This window comes from Staurois parvus, unplaced genomic scaffold (assembly GCF_062004578.1).
Source record: "Staurois parvus isolate SC_StPar_1 unplaced genomic scaffold, SC_StPar_1.0 ptg000009l, whole genome shotgun sequence".
Lineage (NCBI taxonomy): Eukaryota > Metazoa > Chordata > Amphibia > Anura > Ranidae > Staurois > Staurois parvus.
This window is the reverse complement of record NW_028317805.1, coordinates 165217-185688: the sequence shown is the minus strand read 5'-3', so window position 1 is coordinate 185688 and position 20472 is coordinate 165217. Positions and strand designations below refer to the sequence as shown.

At 41.0% G+C, this 20472-nt stretch overlaps 1 protein-coding gene across 1 annotated transcript in view; it reads right to left on the bottom strand.

Moving 5' to 3' along the window:
* The window catches only part of LOC149474198 (alpha-2-macroglobulin-like protein 1), a 91688-nt gene that overhangs the window by 57669 nt on the left and 13547 nt on the right, over positions 1-20472 (bottom strand). Inside the window, exons 7-10 of the mRNA XM_089669693.1 lie at positions 10398-10565; positions 5432-5659; positions 4514-4580; positions 2092-2237 (exon numbers count right to left, since the gene is read on the bottom strand). Of these exons, the coding sequence (XP_089525819.1) occupies positions 2092-2237; positions 4514-4580; positions 5432-5659; positions 10398-10565 (609 nt within the window). The remainder of the gene's footprint in view (positions 1-2091; positions 2238-4513; positions 4581-5431; positions 5660-10397; positions 10566-20472) is intronic.

Below are 20472 nucleotides of genomic sequence, written 5' to 3'. Positions count from 1 at the left end.
TTGTGCAACAACCACATAACAGTATTCAGTAGAGATACATTATTCAACCAGTAGATGGCTGGTATGGGCCAAATGGCGTGCACCAGGAAAGGTGAAGCATTTTTGCCGCCGCCAAACGGCTATCGGCCGGGCGGCAAATGCTTAATTATCATGAGGTTCATGAAAGTGTTACATTTTTTGAGATTCTGTATATAGCCCTACAGAACAGACAGTGCACACTCCACATGTGTTTATCTACTGATTCTCTGCAAACAGGAAACAGGAACTTTATTATAGAGAACAGACATAGAGTTAAATTATAAATGCAGCTACAAATGTAAAAAACCTTCAGTGTACAGCTCCCCCCGCAGCTCCTACGACCAATACTTTCTCGAGTTGTAATCAGGATACTGGTATAGGGTATGATCAAAATGCTGGTGTAGGATATGGCAGTGATCAGAACTCTGGTATGGCATATGGGGTGATCAGGATGCTGGTATGGGGTGTGGTGGTGATTAGGGTGATGGTATGGGGTATGACGGTGATCAGGACACTGGCATGGGGTATGGCGGTGATCAGGATGCTGGTATAATGTGTGGTGGTGATTAGGGTGATGGTATGGGGTATGATGATGATAAGGACACTGGTATGGGGTATGGCGGTGATCAGGACGCTGGTATGGCATATAGGGTGATCAGGATGCTACTATTGGGTATGGCGGTGATCAGGATGCTGGTATGGGGTATGGCAGTGACCACTGCGCTGGTATGATGTATGGCGGTGATCATGGCACTGATATGGTGTATGGAGGTGATCAGGGTGCTGGTGTGGCATATGGCAGTGATCAGGGTTTTGGTTTGGGGTATTGCGGTGATCAGGGTGCTGGTATGGTGTATGGAGGTGATCAGGATGCTGGTATGGTGTATGGAAGTGATCAGGGTGCTGGTATGGTGTATGGAAGTGATCAGGGTGCTGGTATGGTGTATGGCGGTGATCAGGACATTGGTATGGTGTATAGGGGTGGGACAGGTGACAGGGCCTCCCTGTATTATTTATTAATGATATTGTGGGGCAGTGATCAGGGACACAGGAGCACAAAACTGGGGCACTGGGCTGGCTGGCACTGCAGTGTGTGAATGTACAAGCAGCCTGACAGGCTCCTGTACACTCACACGCTGCAGAATCGCTTCTCTCTGCTCTCACACTGGGAGCAGAGAGAAGCGATCTTTACTTTCAGTTTCATTGTTTACTATGTGAGTGCTGTGATTGGTCAGAGCAGTCACATGGCAAAACACCACGTGGTCGCCCAAACACAGCGGTAATGTGTGCGCCTTCTGAGCCACGCAGGAGCCATCGATGCGGGCTGATGTACAGGAACGTTAGCCCACATCGCCGCTGCTTCCCGTCCGCCATCTATGTAGAATGGGCAGGTGGGAAAAAGTTAAAGGATAAGTTCACCTTAAAAAAAAAAAAAGTAAATGCACATCTCTTTACAGGTGAAAAAAAATATGTACAATTACATTTTTTTTCTTAGGTGCCTGCAGAGCATTTCACCCGGGATCAGCAGATCACGGGTGCAATGTCAGGCTCCTGCAGACTCTCAGTACAACTCTCTGCCCTTACCTCTCGTATGGGCAGTTACTGAAGAGCAGGAAGAATCAATGAACTACAACGATGCTCGCCAGTGCCTAACTGCAAGCTGTTTGCCATGGTGGCAGATTTCTGAGAATTAGTTACAGTATGTGGTTGCTTTTAAATTGTGACAGCAGGTGAGGGGAGAGGATCCCCCCTCTGCTGTCACAGTTGGGGAACAGGAAGAGGGGGAGGAGCTGCTGCATTAGTAACATTGTTACCCTGAATATGGGTGTAACCTGTAACATGTTAGTACAGGTAAACCTATCCTTTAAAAATATTTAAAAATTGCTGTTTACGTTTTAAAGTGCTTTTTACTTGCTCAAAACTCCTTACATACTCTCTCTGCTTTGTAGGGAGAACACACTCATCTATCAATGCAATCTCTGACACAAGGTTATCTCTCACACACAATAATAAATCTATACTAACAGTCTGTAAATTTGTCATATTATGTGCTCATACACAGGCAGAACTTACTTGATTTTTGAAGCATTTCTTGTCCCTGATTTTTACAGAATCAGCTATTATCTCTCCATTTGGGAGTAAAATAAACACAAGGGCATGGAGGGTGGAGGACTCTGTGGCTCTTACGGAAAGTTTGATGGTCATTTCCTCATGCAGGTCTAAAAGAGAAACAAAATCACATGAAAGAATAGTGTGTAAAGTGCACCTGTCATTTTGTAAACATTTTGAAAACATCGGTGGACATTTATGAAACTGCTGCAGGTCAAGAAGACATTGTCTGCGCTTTGCTTTTTTTTTCCAGAGCATGCATATGATTTTCCTAAAGGGTTTATGATTTACCTTGTGCATATCCATACTTTTCATTCTTTATATTGTTTTGTACTTTGCAGATTGATAAGGCTAGGCCAGCTCACAGACTATATATTGTATACTGTACAGCAAACACTTAACTTCACACTGGAGGGGTGAACCTTGGTGTCTCAATTGTGTTTATTGTGTTTAGAGATGCATACCCAACACATTTCAGGGCAATGGCATTGTCCCTTCACCAAGGCTATTTTTATGGACAAATAAGTGACAAAACAGCCTTATACATTAAAGCGTAGGTTCACCATTTCAGCGAAAATGAAGAGATAACCTAACACCCTCCCCATGTCCAACCACCATCTCATTACCTTTATGGGTGATTAGGTATCACTGCCCACACAAGCCGATGCTACACTCTGTGGTTTTTTCCCCTTCTTTCCTGAGGACTCTGGGGCAGATTCCAATTAGTCAAAGTGGTTACATTCCAGCACCTGACCAATCAGAATCACTCTGATCTGACCTGAAAGAAGACCCGGCATCTTTCAAATCCCTGGACTGCTGCACAGGAAATGTGGGTAGTGACAGCTAATCACTCATAGAGGTAAGTGCAGTGGAGACAGGGAGTGTGGGGAAGGTGTAGGGTGTCATTTCACCTTTTAATTTTTTTGTGAAAAGTTGAACTTTTTTGTTTTTTTTTAAGTCAATTTTTATAGGTAACAGATTTAGCATTTGGACATTGACATTGCTCATGGTCCAAATACTTTTTGTAAATCTGTTACATATACAAATAAATGTCCTTTTTATATATGATGGATTTTGAATCTTGCTTTAGGAACAATGGTTCATTCCATACAAAGACCTCTGATAAAGTGGACACATTAATTGGCCCGAAACAGGTTGACTAACACAAAACCATTTGTCATCAAGGTAGTTCTGCCTAACTTTTTTTACTGAGTAGAATGCTCCCTATATTGCCTTTTAAATCAGTTTCTTCTCATATAGTATATACTTTGTTTTTTCCTGTTACAAAGCAATGTTGGTGTGGTGATCTCTCAAGCTGTGTCTTTGTCGGATGCTGGTTTTCCAGCATGTCCTTTCCACTTAAGTCAGTCCCTAGACTGGCTTCTGTCAGAAGGACAGCTGTATACATAGTCCGAATGTTTGCCGGTTCCTGCTGAACCAGACAATTCTCAGACCGTGTGTTAGGGATCCGGGTATGACCTGAAATGTGTGGACTGACACAGGGAAGTAGCAGGCTTCAGGAACACAGGCGTAGTCAGGGCTGGAGAGGTGGAATGGTCAGGCAGGCCGTTAGGTAGTGTTAGGCACCGCCCGGCGGGATCTCTAGTACCCACAGAACGGGATTCCCCAGGGCGCGGAGTCTAAGCCCCAGTCTGCCTTTTCACCAGTGCCCCTGATGGTGGGGATGGACTTGGCGCAGGACTGAGACCAGGTCGCGGCCCCTGAGTGCACCCAACTGTGGTAGAGGGGTCCGCCGAGGGTATGTACCAGGGGAAAGCCTGATGTGAAGGGGCTGGCAGGTTTGGACATTAGTGACTGGATCCGTGCAGGATGGATGGATCATCTGGGTAGCGTCAGGCGTAGTCAGGCAGGCCAGGTCAGCAACATGCGGGCAGCGAGGTACCGGAGGAGCAGGTAGAGAATAGTCAGGGTCACAAGCCGGGTTCAGTAACTCACGGGCAGTGCGGTACAGAGGATCAGGCAGAAGGATGGTCAGGCAAGCCAGGGGTTCAACAGGAGACGGTCAGCAGAGGTCAGGATCAAAGCAGGGTCAGCAGCTAGGCAGGAACACAGGATACCAGGTACAGGGGCTCATGGGAAACATACACCAAGGCCCTGATCACAGGCCTGGTCATTCCTTAAATACACCTCCTGCAATCAGCCCCAGGTGTTGGCTGACTGCAGGAGTGAGCTTCTGGCTGCTGAGAGCTCCGGCTGGTCAGCCCTGGTACTGCAGCCCACATGGCAGGTGAGTCCCACCACCAGTGCTGAGTCCATTCCTGACACCGTGTGTACCCACCTTTACAGTAAGTGCACACATACAGTAAGTATGGGAATTATTAGTGGAAATCAAATGCTGATCAGCTACAATGATATATGTTCTCACCTTTATTGGGACTTCTTATCAGTATATTCTCAGAACCAGAGTTCACTATGGTGCTCTTAGAAGTGACCTATGTAAAACAAAACATAAAATAAGTATTTCAATTTTGAAATTGCATCACAATCCTTTTCATTTGGGACGTCAGTGTGCCTCGATTTTGGATCACAGATCCTTCATTTGGTGTGTAATATGCAACATGCTCCTATGTTCCCACTGCCAGTGCTCCACACACACTGTCACATTTTGAATACATCACGACTGTGCAGGACTAAACCCACATGGCTGCATCATTCATTCAGTTTTCTGTGAATGAATAGACTACAATGTGCCGTCAGCCATTGTGGCTTCTGGCTTATAGTTCTCAATGAACTGCAAGGGCACTAATGAGTGCTCTCACAGTTCATTGATCTTCCTGCTCTCAGGTATTGGAGGTATGGGCAGATAGCTATCCTGAGAGTCTGTAGGAGCCCGGCATTGCACCCATGGTCTGCTGATCATGGGTGCAATGCTCTGCAGGCTCCTTAGATAAAAAAAATTAAACCCACATTATTTTTACCTGCAAAAAATGTGCATTTATAATTTTTTCCAAGAGGTGAACTTATCCTTTAAGGAACCTTGCATTCTTAAAAAACACCAAAAACTACCTTCAGTTCACCTTCCTCATAAACATGACAAAATTTCAACCAAAATCAGATTTTTGCAGAAATTTCAGAGTGATTAAACTTTTGCTCATCCCTACTAAAGGCTTAGGGCTTGTGTATACAGACAAGTGCAGGATGCTTTCAGGTACATTCAGCTTCATGTAAGATGAGAATGAATTCCTCCTGACCTTCTGAGTTTATTTTGTACTCCCATTGAGTTGCATGGAGAAAAAGTACAAATACTCCTCTTTTCAGGCCCCTGCGGGCTAGTTGATCTCACCAGGTAATGTAGGTGCAAGGGACTCTTCTCCTCCAGTGCTGTGTGCCTGATGATGTATTCCACATAGACTTCCTCTTCTGGATCACATGACAGAATGACCCCTGAAGGCTGCAGGTGGAGGTAACTCTTACTGTCAGAATACAGGGGCAAGAGAGTTAAATGAACATCCAAATCACGTGGGGTATTTAAGTCGTGGAAGTATGGGATACTTTCTTTCATGGTTGATGCCTGCAAAAAATGAACATTATTCAGAGCACAAACATACAAAATGCAGAGGCTGCTTCTCACATTAAAACTTTATTGCCTTTAAAATGTTAGAGGCACTGCCTAAGGGAGGGGCAGCCTGGAGTGACATGGAGTAGGAAGCATGTGACTAGTGCTCCACTCAACAAATATCCTTCTACATACACTGCTTTTGCCTCTTACCTGCTATCCTGCCTTTTATTATTGGCTTGAGCATACTGCTCATTCCTGTTGTGATATATCCTCCTAAAAGTGCCCTAGACTTGATATTCAAACAAACAAGACAGAGACACAGCTTTGGAAGATGGTGGCCCACCTTCTCCAGGCTCTGACTAGAGTAGACCACACCCATTACCACCACCAAGGTTTTCAATGCTACTTCTTCCTGCTAGACAACCCTGACCTTTAAGATTGAGGAAGTTAAATTCGAAATTCATTGAAACTGACAAGACCTCCACAAACTCTGGGATAGTGTGACCTAGATGGATGAATAGCTTTGGGCCATTACAGTGGACCTCCAGAAACACGCAACAGCAATTTCAACTTGTCAAGCAGAAACAAGACAATCTAGAGAACATGATTAAGTAACCTTTGGTTTCCAATCTACCAGAAGGAGCTGAAAGATCAGACTTAGTTAACTTTCTTAAATGCCTTTTCATTGACACCTATGGCCATGACAACTTCTCTCCTACCTTCTTGGTGGCATGCACAAACCATATGGCCTCTACACCACCTCCTGGATCTCCACCCTACTCTTTCTTCACAAAAAAGCCCAATTATAAAGATAAGGAGGCCTGGCAGTGTGGCAGATCAGCCCATAAACATGGTAACAGAGCCTGGTCAGCAGGGAAATCAGGTGGAAATGGAATGCTGAGAGGTGCTGCTGTGTAGCCTGGGGGGGGGGGGGGGTTCCTGCTTTCAGACTGGAGGCTGAAAACTGAAGGAGGGAGCTCCACTGCCCTGCAGTACACAGTACACCAGGGAAGGAGAGCCTGCCAAGCTTGGAAAGGAACCAGCCCAGCTACAGAGGACTGAAAGCAGTTCTAACCATAGCTTCAGTACAAGGACAGTGTGAGTACCTCTACACCCCCCGGGCCTGGAAGGGAGAAGTCTGCTGGAGGCAAGTTCTGCAAGTTTCCTGGGAACAGTTCATAGCTTACCCAATCCCTTGTCCTGGTATCAGATACTGTAGCCAGGTGGGATGATATTTTGTTCACTTAGGGGACATAGAGCTCCTACTAGTTGGGACTATCGTAAAATCCATTCAAGGGAACTCAGAGTTCCTGCAAGTAGCTGTACTTTGATAAAGAGACTGTCAGGGTTCTGTCTGGATGACAGTCATTCATTTGCCATCGTTGTAGCATTTTGTAGAGATGGAAGTTGTCCTCAAATTGTTATTCTGCAATCAAATTGGGCATCTCATAACCCCTTCACCTTATCCAAGTTAAATTCCCAAAACTAAAAAAAAAAAGCTCATGGACTGTTTCTTGTTCTGGATGCAAGTGGAAAATGCATGTTGCCTGGCTGTGCAGGAAGTAAAGGGGAACCCAAAACCAGCAATCTCAAGAGGGTAGCACTACAGGTGGGTTAGAGTTTTTTGCTCCCTTCTTTCTGTAGTTATTTTGCTGTCCCCTGCATGCAACCTGCCTAAGCAATACTCTTAACTATGACTACGCATGTAGGGCTCAATATATTATTCAACTATACACTCTTGTCGTTCTAGTTGACCAATGGTTCTCTCTTACTTTTCCTATATTGACATTATGTTATTCATTCATTTCCTGAAACACCGGGGTTTATGTGATAAGGTTAAGCATACCATATTGTAATTTCTTAATAAACAAAAGCCTGACGCTATTGTAGTGTTAAAAAGTCATATTGTGGGTCATATGCAAAGAAGGCTAAAGGGCACTTGGGTGGTCTGGGCTTATCAGGCTACCCATACTTCTACTTCTAGAGGGGTTTCTATTCTCATCCCCAAGTGGATATAAATTAAACTACTAGAGCTAATGTTGGCCCACAACGTAGATACATTTTTATGTAAGCTTATTCATTTTATATCACTTTCCTCGTCCTTGCTTATTATGTTCCTCTCCCATATTGTTCATTGGTGGTAACAAGGGTCTTTCATTTACAGCCCAACATCCTACTGTTCAGGTGACTTTACCACCATCATTGATTCTTCTCTGATTAAACCAAGCAGGAGGGCTACTACCTTGATCATCCTGCACTAGATTTGGAAGATTGATGGATTAATTTTCTCTTACAGATGCTTGGTGATAAAAATACCCTACCAAAATAGTTTTTCTTTTAATGCATGGTACTACTTGTATAGCTTTTAACTGCCTTGCTCTCTTTGCTTAGAAACACTGACTATTATTCTAGACTTCCACTGGATCACTCCATGCTGGATTTAACTGGAGAGCATCATCATTCTATGTCTCCTGCCTGGTGACTTAGTCCATTTTGGCTCTGGATGTGCTTGTGAATGGGATTCCTTTTTTGAAAGAAATAAATTTACTGTCCCTACACTCATGGACCAGAAGTCCATTAAAATTATTGTACAAACCTACCTTTCCTCTTATATCAATAGCCTTAAAGTGAAACTTTAATCAGAACATTAAGTCCTCCTAGATCACTTCAGGCTGCCCCGTTTTGCAAGTATAGATATGTAAAACATTAAATAAGTGTCTATGCTGTTTAAGATCCAGTAATATGCTCTGCACATACTCAGTTGCTCTCTATTTTTAGGCACTGTGGAAAATCTGTAGAGGCCAATCTGCTGACAGCCTAAAGATTTACTGCTGCTCGGGGACTTCAGCAAAATGGCAGCCTCTGGCAAGAAGAAACAGGAACAATGCTGGAGGCAATTTACAGCACACACTAATTTTGGTAGCATAATTTAATGTGGAAAGTATGTTTCTTGCTAAATAACATTGTTTTTTTGTCAAGTTGTTAGTAGTAGTAGTTTATTTAAAAAATGTAAAATAAAATATAAAAATAAAAGAAGAAATTACAAAGTTATCATACAGTAGTAGACAGACACATAGAAAACTGATTACAAAGTAAAACATAAAACTGTAAACACAATACAATAATTTGATCTAAATATCCAAAAAAGGAGTGGGAAGAAGCACCAGTTTATTTAGGGAGGAGCAACAGCGTTGTGACAATACGCCAACGGCACCACGTGGGTCACGGCGGCCATCTTTATCACCATCACACGGTCAGTGCAATTGTCTTTTTCCCTGTACTACTGCCTTTATATGGAATAAAAGTACATATGCTGAAACAGTATCACACTATTGGCCTCCTTTTTTCTGGGCTCTTTGTGAGTCAACAACCCACAGAGCCGTAGTGAGGAGGAAGTAAGGCCACATTGCCAGCTAAGGAGAGCAGTGAAGGGAATACCTGACCAGACCAGACTGATTACGGGAGCTTGGAGCGTGCCCTACAGGAGCATTGTTTTTATATGCGCAGATTAACTGTGCATCTGGTGAGTGCACAGCCTTATCATATACACCGGTCACCTCACCATCTGGTTTGAACGGAGCACCTATTGCTGGAGATATTCCGATCTCTCAGATTCACATTTGGACTATCCATTTTTGATCACCGGGAGTCACTTCTATAGTGCCGGAATATATGATATCACTGAAGTCACTTTATATGTTGGCACCTTGTCACAAGTCACTTTATGGATTTTATATTTTTAATGTATTGATTATTGCTTGACTATTTAATGTATTGATTATTGCTTGATCGCTGCACCTTATATATATTTATGTTCTAAAAGGTTGTTTGGTATCCTTTGGTGCATTGGCTGCTCTTTTTGACTTATAGTGCTCGCTTTTACCTTGTTTTTTGAGTTTATTTAACCCCACCCCTTCTCTATAAATAATAATACGAAATTATCTAGCTTCCCATCAAAGTTCCACTTTAGACAATCTTCTAAACTCATGGAACACCAGGCGATGTTGCAGCTGGACACCAGGAAGACTCCCATTTGTCCAAAATCGTTCTGAGATCATTGTATGCTTTATACTTCAGACAAGCATTGCTGAACACTAAGAAACAGCTATTAATTGTTTAACAGAGGGTCTTTGAGCATGGCAAGCAATGTGTAAATTGTTGGCTCATCTAAACCTCTGGTTGTGATAACCTTACAATCTACAGAGGGAGACCTCAGGAAGCTTCAACTCACAGGTGTCAAACTGCAGCCCTCCAGCTGTTGAGGAACTATAATTCCCATCATGCCTCTGCCTTTGGGAGTCATTTAACTCATCTCTTAGTAATTTAGTACTTTATTCTGTAATCTGCACTCCACTACTCTTGAATGCATGGAAAATTACAGTTGTACAATTTCTTGATTGCATCCCATTCCCACAGTTAACACACGAGCAAACACTACTTATTGAGGCTTATCTGACAGAAGGGGAAAGAGAATTGGCAATTAGGCAATTGTAAAGGCTAAAGCTCCTAGAAATTGTGGCTTTACTAACTGAATTCTTGGTTTTGGTTCCTAAACTGTTAGAATAATTTAACTCTGCTTTTATTACTTTTACACTACCCAACTGTATGAAAAAGTCTTGATAATCTTAAAAAATGTTAGAGTGGGGAATAATGTATCCTCAAACTACAGTAAGTAATATGAATAGGAGTAATTTATCAAACACAATGTTCAGCATTGAAAATGGTGTACGTAATTAGCATCAGTACTCACTGTTAAATATACTTTGTCCACCCAATTTTCAGTATTGCTCAGCCTAAAAGCAGCATGTCCATTGTCATCAGTCATCAGAGTGTGTTTAGAGGTTGTATTTCCATCTCGGCAGGTAAGATAAACTTTCTGTCCTGGAACAGGGATTCTCTCACCATCGAGTACCTCTACCTGCAGCCACACAAAAAATGATCCATTATAAATCTTCCATCAAGGTTAGTAGCACAGATGTGTTCTATCACTCACCAAGGGTAGCCAAAGGCACACACATGTGATATATGGCTAAGCGATGTTCCAAACACTGGATACTGCGGTAACACTCGTTCACTGTTTGCATGACTTTACATTCACCATGAGGCTTTGATAGGGTCACAGATTGGTGGCAAAGTGCCATGAGACAGTTCTTAAAGTCCCTTGCTGCAAACTGAACATATAATTCCATAGCCCACTAATTAACTTTTCAAAGTTTTGTTCATTAGTGAACCCTGCAGTTTACATTTTCTGTTTCAAAGGCGACAATTGCATACATTTAATTGTACAATTTATCTAACAAATATGTTGCTAAGAATATGGGTATCTGCATTAATTCCACCCCTGGAGTTCTGTGACACAATGGAGCATATCCTTGAGTATCTGTAGACAAATTCTCGACAAACAGTAAACAATCTTGATAACAAGACCTCACTGACCTCTGTAGCTGTAGGCAATTCATCCTCAAAGTTTGCAGCAGAAAGCGCTTTCAATGTCAGCAGCTCAGCTCCTCCAAGCTGTGACTAGACAGCCTTCTAATTGCTATCGGAAATGCAAGGTAGGAGCTCTGGGAAGGGGGGAAGAGCAAAGTTCTAAGACCCAACATAATCAACTTTACTGCATCTCTTGTGAACTTTGAGGACAAATTGCCAGCAGTGTCTGCAGCCTCAGTTGAATGATGACTAGTTTTAAAGCTTGTTAGTTGTTTTTAAGAATTTGTAAATATTTTAATTTCCATAATCTCACCACAGTTCAACTTTTGAGGATTCAGAAAGTGAAAGGCTAAGTGTCAGAGGGATGCTTTTGTGTAGTTAGTATGTTCTTAGTGAAACACTGGGACACCAATTTATGAGCTTCAGTTCTTCTTGCTGGGAGCCTTACAACAAAAACTACCAACACCAGACTCCAGATGCAAAGAACAAATTAATCAAAACAGGTGCTTTGATTGGAGGAACCACACAGATTATTATATCCAGAGATTCCATGTGGTCAAACAAAATAAATCCAAGACTTAACTGTTCCAGAGTATGGAATTCCAGGCCTGTATGTTCTCTTGGCATTAGGAAAAGCTAATAAATTGTTTAGGGTTTCAATTCTGGATTCTCCACGTGCAGATAATTCTATTCCTGAATAGAAAGAGTGTGAAGTTACAAATGTAATTCCAAAGATGTTGAGTGTTTTTTTTTTAAATTCCAATTTCCTAAAATAGTTTTCCATAACTCACCTGTCCCTTCCTCTGTGACAATGACCTTTCCCTGTATAAGCATTTGCATGGTGTATGTTGGGTGTTGAAGGTAAAAATTATAAGACTTCATGGTTAACTTGGCACAACCCAGCTTGTCCAGCTAAGAAGTACAGACACAAAATGAAGCAATTATAAAGAGAATTGTACTCTACAAATGCAAAATCTGCAGTTATGCAGTTATAAGCAATGATGGAACACATGAACAGTGGCGTTTCCTCCTTGGATGCGATGAGTGCTGATTGCATGGCCCCAAGTTGGTGGGACCCATTGTGCTCTCACACACTACACAATAATTTTGGGTATTCAGTTCTGTGTGTTTGCTACAGCCATACCTGTCACTTCCAGCTGCAGCACAGTAAGATGATCAGTCCAGTGTTTGTGTATGCCTGGGAGGGGTATCATGTGCCAATGTAATGCTAGGGGTGGGTGCCCATTTCCTTGGTTAGCAGGACTGTGATTGGCCACTGCTATGGCCAGACTTTAGCCCTGCCTACTGGACCAGAGGAAAAAAGGAAGAGTCTTCATTGAGGAAATAAAGAAGCAGTATTAGTCTAGGACACATGGTGGTAAGTTGTGCATGGGAGGGCTGTTTGGCCATACCAGGAGACAGAGGGTCACCTACTACTGAGGTCTGCACTCTGGTTACTACCAATCACATGACATACTACTGATCCCTAAACTCTGCATCACTTACTACTGATCCCTACACTCTGCGTCACTTACTACTGATCACTGAACTCTGCATTACATATTACTGATCCCTACACTCTGCGTCACTACTGACACCTGAATTCTGCATCACTTCTGACCCCTGAACTCTGCAGTACTTACTACTGACCCCTGAATGCTGTGTCACCTACTATGGACCTCTGAACTCTGTGTCACTTACTACTGACCCCTGAATGCTGCATCACTTACAAATGACCCCTTAGCTCTGCATCACTTACTACTGACCCCTGAACTTTGCATCACTTACTACTGACCCTGAAGACTACTAATAAGCGCAATGTGGGTGAAACATGGCTAAGGGGCATGACCGATGGGCTGAGGTTTGAGCTGAAGCCTGTCATTCATTTATTTTACATTTGAGTTGAACACAGTGTGCACAAGTACTTTCAAGGCATATTATATTTTGGAGCAAGATGTGCTCTATCTCTGCCAATACCTGAATACAAAGTGTAAACCTTGGAGACTGATATTGCAGGCTTGGAGAGGCGCTGATCTGTTATGGTATCCCTGAGCTCTACATTACTTACTACTGACCCCTGAACTCTGAGTCACTTACTACTGATGCCTGAATAGGTGCCCCAATGTCTAATACTGAACTCTTGCCCCTCCAAAGCACCTCCATAGATACTGTGCTGTACATTCCCTGTTCAACACTGAGCCATTCTATACTATGTATTTAAACACCCCTTCAATCAACACCCAGTATTTAGGGCAATAATAACCATGCCCACTTTTTGCTGCAACATATTTTCTTTTGCTTAAGCAAGCTGGCCCAACTTATGATCTTGTACACTTGCCCACTGTTTTCAGAAAACTCCCCTGCTTTCCATTGTTCTGTGAGACTGTGATCAAAAACTATCTAGCAACATAACAATGAATCAGAATTCATATTATAATAATTTCACTAAAGCAACATAAACTGATTAGTTGGAATGACCTGTGATCGGTCAGAACTTGAACTGCTTTTTAGCTTAGCTGTAAAGTAAGCCCCATTTATCTCACCTTTCCATTGAAACGAACACAGGCATGTCTTTGAGTTGAAGATGGTGTGTTAAACCCAATCATATGTCTCCGACACAAGCTGCCTTTATACTGGCCTGACACTGGCTTTCCAAAAGTGTACCTGGTTGGTGAAGATGGTTAATGATTAACATTTCAATGTAAACATCACAGTGCCATTAAAGGACTCATTTAATGTCCAAGGGATGATGAATATTAAATAAAACTGCGCTGAATGTGTGAAAAAGTATTAAATACCACTATTAAACTGTGTATACACACAAAAACAAAATGCTGCCACTCTTAAAAATAAATAAATAAAACACCAAAAAGAGCACTTGTATATGCACATTTATGCAACATCTTTGGGCTTTTCATTTTCTTTTATCTTGTAAGTGTCAGTCCACTCTGGCAATAAAGGAGCTCTGTTTTGTACTGCACCATTAGGGCATTCTCTTCTTTTCTCTTACATTATATGAGTGTCAAGTACTGGGAAGAAAAAGGAGTCCCTGATCACTACTTCTAATGTTGAAATATTGGAATTCATGAGCACCTGTTATATGTTGGTAGTTTTGAAAGGGAAGGAGATATGAATATCATGGTCTTGTTAATCTCCTGTTTCCATTGAAGAATGTCTATTAAGTCAAATTTGCCAACCATGACAGGTAGAGGCAACACTTGCTGTTGAGATAGGGGCACACCTTATTTTTCACAATATATTTTTTCACGTGGTGGTCATCCTTTAAGAAGATTTTGAAGAACTTTTTGGTGAGTAAATCAATATTATTTGGACTTCTTTGGGACTACACACCTCACTTATTTTATATATATATATATATATATATATATATATATATATATATATATATATATAATTTTTTTGTTTATTATCTTGTATTTTATTCATTTTCTCATTTACATATATATTTGTAATTTTTTTACATGGATAAGAGTTTATGCGCTACTTGATCACTTGTTTAAGTGCTCTTTTTGGTGTTTTAATTTAATGTCCAACCTGTCTCCCTGGTAGCTACAGAGCTGTGAAATTTTCCCCTTTCCTGATTTTCTATTTTCTTGCATGTTTGTCACACTTAAATGATTCAGATAATTAAACAAATTTTAATATTACACAAAAACAACACGAGTAAATACAAAATTAATTTTTTAAATGATGGTTAGGGAAAAAAATCTGTCCAAACCTGCCTGACCCTATGTGAAAAAGTAATTGCCCCTAAACCTAATAACTGGTTGTGCGCAGCAACAACTGCAATCAAGCATTTGCGATAACTGGCAATGAGTCTTTCACATTGCTGTGGATGATCATGAACAGTAATCAATTGTTTACATTGCTGTGGAGGAATGCAGGCCCACTCTTCTTTGCAGAATTGTTTTCATTTGGCCACATTAGAGAGTTTTCGAGCATGAATGACTTGTTTAAGGTCATGCCACAGCATCTCAGTTGGATTTAAGTCTGGACTAGGCCACTCCAAAACCTTTATTTTGTCTTTTTTGAGCCATTCAGAGGTCAACTTGCTGGTGTGTTTCTGATAATTGTCCTGATGCATAACCCAAGTGCTCTTGAACTTGAGGTCATGAACTAATGGCTTTTCATTCTCCTTCAGGATTGTCTGGTAGAGTGCAGAATTCATGCTTCCATCAATTATGTAAAATCGTCCAGTTCCTGAAGCTGCAAAGCAGCCCCAGACCATTACACTACCACCATCATTTTTGACTGTTGGTATGATATTCTTTTTATGAAATGCTTTGTTGGTTTTATGTCAGATATAACGGCACACACACCTTCCAAAAAGTTCAACCTTTGCCTCATCAGTTCACAGAATATCTGCCCAAAAGTATTGGGGACAATCAAGATTTTTTTGGCAAATGTAAGACAAGTCTTTGTGTTCTTTTTGGTCAGCAGTGGCTTTCACCTTGGCACTCTCCCATGGATGGCACTCTTGCCCAGTTTTCTCTTATTGTTGAATCATGAACACTGACCTTAACTGAGGCAAGTGAGACCTGCAGTTCTTTAGATGTTGTTATGGGTTCTTTTATGACCTCCTGAATGAGTCATAATTTTGAATATCCTGGAAAGGTTCAGCACTGTTCCAGGTTTTCTCTATTTGTGGATAGTGGCTCTCACCGTGGTTCACTGGAGCCCCAAAATCCTCGAAGTGGCTTTGAATCCCTTTCCACACTGATACATGTCAATTACTTTGTTTCTCATCTGTTCTTGAATTTCTTTAGATTGTGACATGATGTGGTGCTTTTTGAGCTCTTTTAGCATGCTTCACTTTTTCAGACAGCTTCTATTTAAGTGATTTCTTGATTCAACAGGTCTAGCAGCAATCAGGCCTGGGTCTGGCAAGTGAAATTTAATTCAGTTTTCCAAAAATGTGGTTAATCACAGTTCATTCATTATTTAGCAAAGGGTGGGGGGCAATTACTTTTTTTCACATAGAGCCAGGCAGGTTTGGACATCTTTTTTTCCCTGAATAAATGAAATCATCATTTAAAACTAATGATTATAGATCCTCCTGCGCTTCTATGGATAGTTCCCCCTCCTAATAAGTAAGCTGCTGACACTCCAACCAATAACCTAATCAGTGTAAAAATCTGTATACATTAGTGTAGCGCTCTAAGAAATGTCATAAAAACCATAAAAAAAAAAAAAAAAAAAAAAAAAAAAAAAAAAAAAATAAAAAAAAAAAAAAAAAATAAAAAAATAAAAAAAAAATAAAAAATATTAAATCAAATGTGACCAGTGCTGTAATCTCCACAGTGCTCTTATGCCACTAATAGCACTAGAAACGGACAAACCCAACAATATCAGAATATGCAGTATACAGTATATATTAAATGTGACAAGTGCTGAAATCTTCTCAGTGCTCTAGTAATACTGAGTAAAAAATAAAAAGATAAAAAATAAGATAAAAGTGATAGTGTCACTCCAAACGATAAATAAATCAAATAGGTAACAGGTGACAGTGCCACTTCAACTTCATTCAATGTCCAATTTTCCTTATTCGCATTCTTCTATTTAAAGTGTTCTTGATAACCATGCATAGTGTGTATAGGTAGTGCCACACGTGAACCAACACACTCTTATCCACTTTGGCTGAAATGCCTGCTCACCTCCTTCCTGCGACCCCAAGGGGCCCACAAGCCTTTAGGATCACCCTGGATCCTCAGGATTCCTGGTAATGGCACCTTCCTGATATTCCTCCTATCAGGTCTCCTCCACTCCTTCACTGCTATGCCTCCCAGATTCCTCACCACCGGTTGTCTGTAAGCTCTCTCTCACAAAGACAGTGAGTAGAAAAACAGATCCTCCATTGTGTAGTATTTTCCAATCAAATAGGGTTTATTAATAAATAGTAGTAACAGGTGACTTACATTCTGTTTGCACAGTCCCAATGTATTCCTCTCAGGGTAAAACTGCAACCTCTTAGTAATGACTTCCTGATAACCAGGAAAATGGCGTCCCACACCGGAAGTGCGACACTCCGGATACCGGAAGTAGCGTCTATGTTTTGCCTACGCGTTACGTCACGTACCTCGTGACTTCTTCTAGCCAGAAGAAGTCACGAGGTACGTGACGTAACGCGTAGGCAAAACATAGACGCTACTTCCGGTATCCGGAGTGTCGCACTTCCGGTGTGGGACGCCATTTTCCTGGTTATCAGGAAGTCATTACTAAGAGGTTGCAGTTTTACCCTGAGAGGAATACATTGGGACTGTGCAAACAGAATGTAAGTCACCTGTTACTACTATTTATTAATAAACCCTATTTGATTGGAAAATACTACACAATGGAGGATCTGTTTTTCTACTCACTGTCTTTGTGAGAGAGAGCTTACAGACAACCGGTGGTGAGGAATCTGGGAGGCATAGCAGTGAAGGAGTGGAGGAGACCTGATAGGAGGAATATCAGGAAGGTGCCATTACCAGGAATCCTGAGGATCCAGGGTGATCCTAAAGGCTTGTGGGCCCCTTGGGGTCGCAGGAAGGAGGTGAGCAGGCATTTCAGCCAAAGTGGATAAGAGTGTGTTGGTTCACGTGTGGCACTACCTATACACACTATGCATGGTTATCAAGAACACTTTAAATAGAAGAATGCGAATAAGGAAAATTGGACATTGAATGAAGTTGAAGTGGCACTGTCACCTGTTACCTATTTGATTTATTTATCGTTTGGAGTGACACTATCACTTTTATCTTATTTTTTATCTTTTTATTTTTTACTCAGTATTACTAGAGCACTGAGAAGATTTCAGCACTTGTCACATTTAATATATACTGTATACTGCATATTCTGATATTGTTGGGTTTGTCCGTTTCTAGTGCTATTAGTGGCATAAGAGCACTGTGGAGATTACAGCACTGGTCACATTTGATTTAATATTTTTTATTTTTTTTTTATTTTTTTATTTTTTTTTTTTTATTTTTTTATTTTTTTTTTTTTTTTTTTTTTTTTTTTTTATGGTTTTTATGACATTTCTTAGAGCGCTACACTAATGTATACACATCATTTAAAACTGCATTTTTTATTTACTCGGTTTATATTTATGTGGTATTAAAATTTGTTTGAGGATCTGAATCATTTAAGTGTGACAAACATGCAAATGAATTTAGCAAGTCCTCCAATTTAATTAACCATTGGGTGGGAAGCCACAGATTGAGTTACCATTTTTTACTTGCATGAATACGTCCCTTCATTCTCTGATATATTTCCAGGATCTGCACAAAGCGTCAGAGATTCTCAGGGCTAAAAATTCAGGCCCATAAAGTCTATAGGGTATTTCTCAATATCAGAAGATTAGTCATATCTTGACTTAACCACTTGCCCTCCAGAGGATTTACCCCCTTTCCTTACCAGGCTTTTTTTTTGCGATACGGCTCTGCATTACTTTAACTGACATTTGCGCTGTCATGACCAGTAAAGAAATTTAAAAAATTAAATTTGTCACAAATTTAGGTCAAAATGTATTCTGCTACATGTCTTTTATCTGTAAATTAATTGGTTTATGTGAAAGTAATAGTGTTTACAAATGGTGGTATAGATACTGGAATGTTTTTTTTTTTTAACTAGTATTGCCGGTGATCAACGACTTATACTGGAACTGCAGGATTGCGGCAGGCATTCTGACACTAGAGGGAACTGACTTGGTATTACTGACATCCCCAGTGATGCCAATATAGTGATCAGTGCTAATAAATATCACTGACACTGTATTAATGGCACTGGGCAGGAAGGGGTTAACATGTGGGGCGATCAAAGGGTAACTGTGTGCTGTTTCGCAGTATGCTATGTGAGTGCTTTCCATTGTAAGAACACTGCTTTGTATGGCTGTGCTATGCAGAGCCATACAAAGCAGTTTCAGGAGCTGACATGGAGATACTCAGCGCTTCCTGGGTACTGGCGAGTAATCACCAGCCGGAACCTGGTGATTGACAGCCGAGGCTGCGAATGGCGGCACGGATATGGCGCCATACCCGGAACTGCGAAATCACATATTTATACATGATTTTGTGCACTCATGCCACGCTGTAGTAGTATTTCTGCTATAGAGCAGCACAGAACCGGTTAACTTTGAAAGAAAGGGGGGTGGGCATTGAGGAAGCTGCCATTTCAAAAGTTATCAGACAGAATTTCCTAATGAATTAATGGCAAAAGGAGCTGGGGACTATGCAATTAAGCACCTAAATAATAAAGTTGAGCACTTCTGAAAATAAAGTTACAAAGATGAGCTTTTATTGTACCAATGTACAGAGGGTCTTATTAGGACACAGTATTGTCTGATGACATTTGTGTGTTCTCTTCCAGATATATGTATTTTTTTGTGTTGTATTGAACAGTATCAGGTTACTATTGTTCTGTAGCATGCTGACATCTAGTAGTGGTTTAGGGCCACTACAATTTGTTTACTTATGTGAATTGGCATTTGCCCCTGCCCCCTCCTGTTTGACCCTACTTAGCTCAGTTCTAGCTAGACCATCCCTGTTTCATCCAAATTCCCTCAGTCAGTTATCGCAAAGACAGGGCTTAGAAGAGCTATTAAGTTTTTTTACTAAAGATGGAGAGTGAAAAATCAGGCTCACTTCTGCATAAAAAACTGCTTCTAACCTCAGCTTGTTCAATTAAGCTTTGGCAATAAAACCTGGAAGCTGATTGGTTTCTATGCAGAAGTTTGTCTGATTTTGCAGTCTCCACCTTTAGTAAATAAACCCCATTGTCTTCTTACATTTCAAAAGACTGGAAAAACATTCTCTTTAGCTGAAGTAAAATTCATTACATTCAACTTCTGTGTTTATTGAAGAGTTAAGTTGCCTGTGAATGTTGTCAAGTAAGCAGGTGACTTTACTGTCTGGACAGACTGGGTCTTAGAAGGTATGTCAATGTATAAAGCAACATTTGAAGCAGAACATTGTGATACGAGGAAAATAAGTATGGAATCTCATTCTTAAGCCTGCATTCACAATTGAGCAATTTTCTGCTTGAAGCTTGTAGCTCTAAAATGCTCAACAAACCAAATCCCATTCATTTCAATGCCCCTTTTCACATATGAGCGTTCCTTTGCCTAAAGTAAAACTCCTGTCACTCAAAAAAGTACATGAGCTTCTTTTTGTCAGATTACAAGTGTTTTTGACCCCACAGATGTCAATAGAAACGCCTGAAAATGTGTGAGTTGAGCGTTTTAAGAGCGTTTTGTTGTGCATTTTCTGCTCAAACAACAGCTCTCCACCCCTAATTTTCTTTCCCTCTCCTCTCCCTAGTGCTTTCTATTGGCTAAATAAAAATGCCTGAAGCAGTAAAACGCTTGTAATATACTTCCAAAATGTTTGTAATACACT